Genomic DNA, 8,389 nt, shown 5'->3' on the forward strand with positions numbered 1-8,389 from the left:
TGACCCCCGTGAAATGGTCGTTCAACCCCAAATGGGGTCCCAACCCACAGGTTGAGAACCACTGGTCTAATGTCTTAATTCTGCAAGGCAGTTCAAAAATCACAGCGAGTACCTGCAGCCTGAAGCTACTCTTATACAGGTGTGTTGTCAAGCCAGGCAGCACAGACAAGCCCAGGCGGTTTTCTTGACAACATTTTTTCTTTTTTTCCCAGACAAGAATCACCCAGCTTCCCATTATGTCTGAAGCAGGATTCAGCACTTTAATCACTAGTCCAAACTGGCGCCCGATATTAAAAATAGGCCTTGCAATTAAGGCAACTTGACTCAAGTAGCAAGGTGGGTGGTTCCCCTTGCCAACTTTGGATTCTCACAAGTTGTTCTTTGTCCCGACCGTACCCGTGCTGATTCAGTGACCTCACTTCGGGACAGCACAAGCTTGTACATGTACAAGGCGGGTTGCCCAATAAATACTTGAGATCTTCGTCGAGATTATGGTTGGTGGAATTTGTACCTTTTTTTGTTCTGAGGCTTTGTGATCGCCGCCATCGGCAACCGCTAGAAAAATCGTCTCAGCCATTGTGGGTTTCACCTCTGTGCCCGGAGGGGATCCCTAAAGTTGGTGCTCCACCAATGCTCAACGTTGTTATACTCATCTGAGTATACTAACAAACTTGTACTCTGCACAAAGCAGAAATGGGAGGAAGATGCTTAGGGACGGCCCAAGTCTGAAAGATCGTCTATGACAGGGGTCTTCAAACATGGCCCGTTTATGACTTGTGGACTTCAACCCCCAGAATTCCTCAGCCAAGCACGCTGGCTAAGGAATTCTGGGAGTTGAGGTCCACACCTCTTAAAATGGCCGGGGTTGAGAAACACCAGTTTAGCTCTTTCTGAGTTAGCATTATTTCCCTCTCATATTATGTCAGGGGTCTTCAAACTTGGCCCTTTTATGACTTGTGGACTCTAACTCCCAGAATTTCTCAGCCAGCATGGGGGAACTATGGCCCCTTCATGATTTGTGGACTTCAACTCCCAGAATTCCTCAGCCAACATGGGGGAACTATGGCCCCTTCATGATTTGTGGACTTCAACTCCCAGAATTGCCTGGCTGAGGAATTCTGGGAGTTGAAGTCCACAAATCATAAAAGGGCCATGATTGAAGACCCCTGGTCTATGAAAAAGAATTGGACCACTTGCTTGTGTGGCTTCTGTGCTAAGTAAAACGCCTAGCTGAGGAGAAAACGCGGGATCGTCAATTGGAAGAACGGAGAACTACCTTGGATGTGAAAAGGGAGCTTCGTATATGTATCAACACAGTATATGAAATTTTCCTCGCCTCATGTCCATGAAATGTGGCATTCTCCAAACGAGCTGAATCCTACCCCAGCGTTTTCTTTGTGATATCAACGGGAGGCAGGCCCCACAAGGGCAGCAACAGAAACGAGGACAGTAATAGAAATAGGTATCACGTAATAACAAATGTTTTGGTAAATAATAAGCGGACCTAGCTCTCTAGAATGTGATTTGCTCACCGTAAACCAGTGGTTCTCAACCTGTGGGTCGGGACCCCATTTGGAGTCGAACGACCATTTCACGGGGGTCGCCAAACAACACAGTCCGCCATTTTTCCCCCCTTTTCCTTAGCTGTGCTGCTCCCTTTTATTCTATTGGCTTTTGAAAGCCAATAGAATAGACTCTCTTGAATAAAGTCTAATTCTATTGGCTTTCAAAAGCCAATAGGAATTGTCCAGGCTGTCTCTGCCCTACTGAGCCCACCAAAAGTCCCATTCTGCAAACAGTGCTGCACCAGTTGAGTAGTCCTCGACTTACGATTGGTTGGGGGTCGCGGCATTAAAAAGGTTGAGAACCACTGCCGTAAACTAACAAACATTGTCTTTAGCACATTTAAAATACCCAGCTTGTGTTTTATCCTATGAAACACGTTCCTGATTTACGTGGGGTGTCCCATTTTGACATTGGAATCTGCGTAAGGCAAACAGAATAGAGGTGAAAGGGATCTGGGAGGTCTTCTAGTCCAGCCTCCTGTTCAAGCAGGAGGATCTATACCATCTCAGACAAGTGACTGTCCAGCCTCTTCTCAAAAATCTTCAGTGAAGGAGCAACCCACAATTTCTGGTGGCAAGCTGTTCCACTGGTTAATTGTCCTCACTGTCTGGAAGTTTCTTCTTAATTCCAGGTTGCTTCTCTCCTTGACCAGTTTACAACCACTGTTTCTTGTGCCCAAGTCCCGCACCCGTTCTTCGTATGTTTTAGTCTCCAGGCCTTGGATCATCTCAGTTGCTCTTCTCTGATTTTTTTCCAAACTCTCAACATCTTTCTTGTGATATGGGGATATGGTATTTGTCAAGATCTATTTTTTTTTTGCAAATGAAATAATTTTTAGGAGTATTTTGCTTCCTTCCTCCTTGTCTATCATCATCATCATCTTCTTCTTAAGGAGATGGGGGGGGGGGGGTAAAAGGATTGTGACAAACATCTCATATGATAAAGACATCCAATACAGGCACAGAGGGAAATACGGTATGATATGGTAGTAATAAACAGGAGGATTCTGGTAACAACTTTTCCAGTGAACATACAGGTAGTCTGAAATGGTGTAGGGTTTCCTGCCTGAGCAGGGGGTTGGACTAGATGACCTCCAAGGTCCCTTCCAACATTATTGTTACTATTACTACTACTACTACTACTACTACTACTACTACTACTACTACTACTACTACTATTATTATTATAGTTCGTTTAGTGACCATTCGAAGTTACAACAGCACTGAAAAATGTGACTTATGACCATTTTTTGGTTACAACCGTTGCAGCATCCCCCTGGTCACATGATCAAAATTCGGGTGCTTGGCAACTGGTTCATATTTACGACAGTTGAAGTGTCCCCGGGGGGGGAGTCACGCAATCCCCTTTTGCAACCTTCTGACAAGCAAAATCAATGGGGGAAGCCAGCTTCACTTAACAACCGGGTTACTAACTTATCAACGGCAGTGATTCACTTAACAACTGTGGCAAGAAAGGTCATCAAATGGGGAGAAAAACTCACTTAACTGTCTCGTTTAGCAACAGGAATGTAGTCGTAAGTTGAGAATTACCTGTGTTTTATTAAAAGACAGGCTTCTACGGAGTACGCTTTACGAAATTTGACGTGGTTAGTAAAATGCACGCCCATCACACTCTTTCTGATATTTGCAAGAGTAAGTTGCCTTTAATATGCTTAACCAGTTTGCTAATTTTGGGGGTAGTTCAGCAAGGTTTAAAAGTCAAAATGCATCAGCAGAATTTTCTTAATGCACAACTGTAGGGCACAGACTAGTCTGGCAGCATTTGCTCAAGCTTTGTTTAATTCAGTATTCTTTTGCAAAAATCTCAGCTCCTGGACTGCATTAGAAATTAAAAGGTTTTTCCCACCCACGTCTGACCTATAGAAAAAAACATTTTATAATTCCAGAAGTCGCTAGGAGAGTCTTGCATATATTGTGGGATACGAAACTTGAGTTTTTGATTGCTGGGATCATCTGCCCCATTTGTAAATTTTAATCAGAAAATCAGCTCTCTGTATAATGCAATGGTCCAATTATAGTATAGACATGTAATAAGGCCTTACCATTATTACCTTCCTTTTTTTAAAGCTGTACTATAAAAAAAAAAGTCCATAACTGGAAGTATCCTCTCTCCAGCCCACACATAGGGTTCAAACTTTTCCATCTTTTTATTCTTCTTTCAGAGCACTGGGAGGCGTTAAGGGGTAGCAGTAGCAGGACTTGACTAATGCTAAAACAAAGTAAGAGACTTGGATGGATGGGATGAGGGACTACTAGGAAATCTACAGGTGAGGAGCACAAGAATACCTCTGGGAAGAAGGCAGCACAGATGCCAAGAAAATGACACAGGTGCCGATACGAAGCTGCCAGGAGTCAAGTTCAACCTGAGGAACGCCTCATTCTTCTTCTTTTTTTTTTAAACAGGACGAGTGGCCTGAGGCCTGCAGAAATTTTAAGCACCCAAGTCACCCCTTCAGTCCCCAAGCCTCTTCTCCCAAATGGGTTCAGGGTTACCCCTTCTAGAGCAGGGCTTTTCAACCAGTGGTACGGGTACCACCTGTGGTACATTGGCACCTGGCAGGTGGTACACGACCATCCTAGAAAAGTGGTAGTGGGGGAATGAGCTGAACTGGTGGCAGCACCGCACAAGCCTGAGCGAGAGACGGCTGGAGCTGCAGGGCTGTCAGGGCTCAGCAGAAACGCCAGGATCAGCGCCAGGCTCCACCTGGAGCTTGGCGCTGATCCTGGTGCTTCTGCTGAGCCCTGAAGAAGCACCAATCAGTTGGAAAGCAGCACTAATCCTGACACTTCTGCTGAGCCCTGAAGAAGCACCGATCAGCTGGAATGTTGCAGCATCTCCAGGGTCTTGTGATTTACATTCAGATGCTTGGCAACTGATTCATATATATTTATGACGGTCACAGTGTCCCAGGATCATGTGAAGTGACCAAAACCTGCTGCAACCACCCAGCAGATGGGGGGGGGGGAATAAAAACCAAACACCCCCCAGCCCAGCTCCGCTGCCAATCCTCAACAGAAATGCTCACAACAATGAAAACCTCAGCCAGGAGGAAGAGCGCTGCTGGGCAGGCAGGCAGGTGTCTTGCTCCAGCTGTGGCTTGGGGGGCACTTTTTTCAGTGCCATTGTAACTTCTAAGAGTCACTAAGCGAACTGTTGTAAGTCAAGGGCTACCTGTACTTTATCACTTTTCCCCCCCTTTTTTTTTGTCCTCAAGTTTTTGACACCTTGCTAGGCGACTGGTGGTCCTCGGATGTTGCCATCTCCTAAAAGTGGTACAATGGGTGAAAAGGTTGAAAAGCCCTGGACTAGAAGACGTTCAAGATCCCTTCCAGCTCTATTCTGACTGATTGTTTGACATCTGATGAAACATCATGGAAGAAAACAACCCAGACAGCAGCAAGGACTCCACAATTCAACTTTAAGCTACAACAAACAAACCCTTCCTCCCTGCCATCCATTTAATAATAATAATAGTAGTAAAGTTGGAAGGGACCTTGGAGGTCATCTAGTCCAACCCCCTGCTCGGGCAGGAAACCCTACACCAGTGTTTCTCAACCTTGACCATTTTAAGGCATGTGGACTTCAACTCCCAGAATTCCACAGCCAGCAATGCTGGCTGTGGAATTCTGGGAGTTGAAGTCCACATGCCTTAAAATGGTCAAGGTTGAGAAACACTGCCCTACACCATTTCAGACAAGTGGCTGTCCAGTCTCTTCTTAAAAACTTCCAGTGTTGGAGCATTTACTGGTTCTGGAGGCAGGCTGTTCCACTGATTAATTTCTATGACTATTAGGAGGAGGCACGCACCCCCAGATAATCCCTTACCTAGAGGAGAGTCAACCTGTTCTCCAAAGCACCTGAAGGCAGGACAAGAAACAACAGATGGAAACTCATCAAGGAAAGCTCCAACTTAGAAATTAAGGTGAGAACAATTAACCAGTGGATAGAAGTTGTGGGTGCTCCATCACTGGAGGTTTTTAAGAAAAGATTGAACAAGTACTTGTCTGAAATGGTGTAGGATCTCCTGCCACAGAAACTGGGTTGGATTAGAAGACCTCCAAGGTCCCTTCCAGCTGTTATCCTGTTATTCTGAAGAACTCGTCTCTAGTTGTGGATGCTTCATCATTGGAGGGTTTGAAAAAGAGATTTAATAATCATTTGTCCAGAGTGGCACCTAGTCTCCTGCTTCAGCAGGGGGTTGGACTACATGACCTCCAAGGTCCCTTCCAACTCAGTTATTCTGCATAACGTACCTCCAGAGTTTGTGGAGGCTCCCATCACTGGAGGCTTTGAAGAAGAGATTTAATAGCCATTTGTCCAGAATGGTACAGGGTCTCTCCTGCTTGAGCAGGGGGTTGGGCTAGATGACCTCCAAGGTCCCTCCCAACACAGTGATTCTGAACCACTTTGCCTCCAGAACTTGTGGGTGCTCCATTACTGAAGTTATTTTTAAGAAGAGACTTGGACAACCAACCACTTGCCTGAAATGGTTTAGGGCGGTGGTTCTCAACCTGTGGGTCGGGACCCCATTTGGGGTCGAACGACCATTTCACGGGGGTCGCCAAACAACGCAGTCCGCCATTTCCCCCCCCCCCTTTTTCCTTAGCTGTGCTACTCCCTTTTATTCTATTGGCTTTTGAAAGCCAATAGAATAGACTCTCTTGAATAGAATCTAATTGTATTGGCTTTTAAAAGCCAATAGGAATTGTCCAAGCTGTCTCTGCCCTGCTGAGCCCGCCAAAAGTCCCATTCTGCAAACGGTGCTGCACCAGTTGAGTAGTCCTCGACTTACGACCGGTTGAGTAGTCCTCGACTTACGACCGGTTGGGGGGGGGGTCGCAGCATTAAAAAGGTTGAGAACCACTGGTTTAGGGTTTCCTGCTTCAGCAGGGGGCTGGACTAGAAGACCTCCACGGTCCCTTTCCGACTCTGTTACTTCTCTCATTAGTGCCCCCAGCCTTTTCCAAAGATTTCCCCCCTCCCAGCTCCAGTCTTCCACAATGGAGTAGGTGGGGGGGGGAAGGAGGGAAAGATCTGCAATTGGGGGGGGGGAAGGAACCCCCTAAACAGGGGGAGACAACCTTGGCTCTTTTATGACTGGTGGACTTCAACTCCCAGAATTCCTGAGCCAGCATGGGGAAACTATAGCCTCTTCATGATTTGTGGACTTCAACTCCCAGAATTCCTGAGCCAGCATGGGGGAACTATGCCCCCTTCATGATTTGTGGGCTTCAACTCCCAGAATTCCTCAGCATCGGGGAACTATGGCTGGTGGACTTCAACTCCCAGAATTCCTGAGCCAGCATGGGGGAACTATGGCCCCTTCATGACTCGTGGACTTCAACTCCTAGAATTCCTGAGCCAGCATGGGGGAACTATGCCCCCTTCATGATTTGTGGGCTTCAACTCCCAGAATTCCTCAGCATCGGGGAACTATGGCTGGTGGACTTCAACTCCCAGAATTCCTGAGCCAGCATGGGGGAACTATGGCCCCTTCATGACTCGTGGACTTCAACTCCTAGAATTCCTGAGCCAGCATGGGGGAACTATGCCCCCTTCATGATTTGTGGGCTTCAACTCCCAGAAGTCCTCAGCATCGGGGAACTATGGCTGGTGGACTTCAACTCCCAGAATTCCTGAGCCAGCATGGGGGAACTATGGCCCCTTCATGACTCGTGGACTTCAACTCCTAGAATTCCTGAGCCAGCATGGCTCAGCATGGAAACCCCTCCCTTTCCCCTCAGCACGGCTGGCTCAGGAATTCTGGGAGTTGAAGTCCACGAGTCACAAAAGAGCCAAGGAACCTGCACCAACCTCCCAGAAATAACCTCGGGGCGGGTGACTTCTGCAAAAGCCCCCCCCCTTTGTCTCTTCCCCCCCTTGCAAAGATGCAACCCTTCAAGGGTGAAGGGGGGGGGACTAGGCCGCTCTTTCCCCCCTCCCGTCAAGCACTTCTTGGGGGACCCCCTCCATCACCCCACTTCCACGGGGAAGGGGTTGGGGGGGAGTCCACGAGGGAAAGCGACCCCCCCCTCTCCGCAGCCGCCGCCGCCGCCTCACTCACAGAACTCGGCGATGTAGGAGGAAACGACGTAGTTCTCCTCGCACCAGTCGAGGGTGGACGTCGGCGGGCCCCAGTAGCCGGCGCGGTCGCCGGCGGGAGCCATGGCCGGTCGGAGGGCCGAGCGAGGAGGAAAGGAAGCGCCCGCCGCCGCATCCGCTCTTCTTCAGGGACCTTCGGGCCAGCTGACCCCGCCTTCCCGCCGGCTTGAGGCGGGGCGGCAGCGGCGGCGGCGGCGGCGGCGGAGGCCCGCCTGCGAGGCCTGGCGGGCAGGGCCTCTGGGTTGCCATGGCGACCGGAGGGCGAACCGCCCGCAAGGCTTGCCGGGCCGGGGGCTCCAGTGTCGCCATGGCGACCGGCGAGCCAACCGCCCGCGAGGCTTGCCGGGTGGGGCTCTACGTTGCCACGGCGACCGGAGGGCGAACCGCCCGCAAGGCTTGCCGGGCCGGGGCTCTACGTTGCTATAGCGACCGCCGGGCGTTCTATTTCCCCGCTGGGTCCCTGAGGCTTGGGCCTCACAGGCATCCCAAGGTGCTAGCCCTCATGGAGGTCAGGGAAAGGTCCCAGAATGCTGGCTCGGGGGATGCTGGGAGTGGAAGTCTAAGTCTCCAAGGTTGAGAAACATGAACCTAGGGCACCAAGGAGATGCAGGAGTGAATAAAACTTTATTTTTTGGTCAGATATTTTTTGAAAGAAAGAAATTGGTGATATATCTAGAACAGCGGTTCTCAACCTGTGGGT

At 49.0% G+C, this 8,389-nt stretch overlaps 1 protein-coding gene across 2 annotated transcripts in view; it reads right to left on the reverse strand.

Moving 5' to 3' along the window:
* Nucleotides 1-7,935, reverse strand: part of ACER3 (alkaline ceramidase 3) — a 63,071-nt gene extending 55,136 nt beyond the window's left edge. Inside the window, exon 1 of one of the 2 annotated variants that reach the window (XM_039369809.1) lies at nucleotides 7,652-7,933. In XM_039369809.1, coding sequence (XP_039225743.1) covers nucleotides 7,652-7,754 — 103 coding nt within the window. In that variant the 5' untranslated portion in view covers nucleotides 7,755-7,933. Of the gene's footprint in view, nucleotides 1-7,651 lie in introns of both variants that reach the window. The other variant, XM_039369810.1, reaches the window with a different exon arrangement.
* Nucleotides 7,936-8,389: the final 454 nt, after the last annotated feature.

The sequence above is a fragment of the Crotalus tigris genome, unplaced genomic scaffold, assembly GCF_016545835.1.
Source record: "Crotalus tigris isolate CLP2741 ecotype Arizona unplaced genomic scaffold, ASM1654583v1 scf7180000021252.422678, whole genome shotgun sequence".
Classification (NCBI taxonomy): domain Eukaryota; kingdom Metazoa; phylum Chordata; class Lepidosauria; order Squamata; family Viperidae; genus Crotalus; species Crotalus tigris.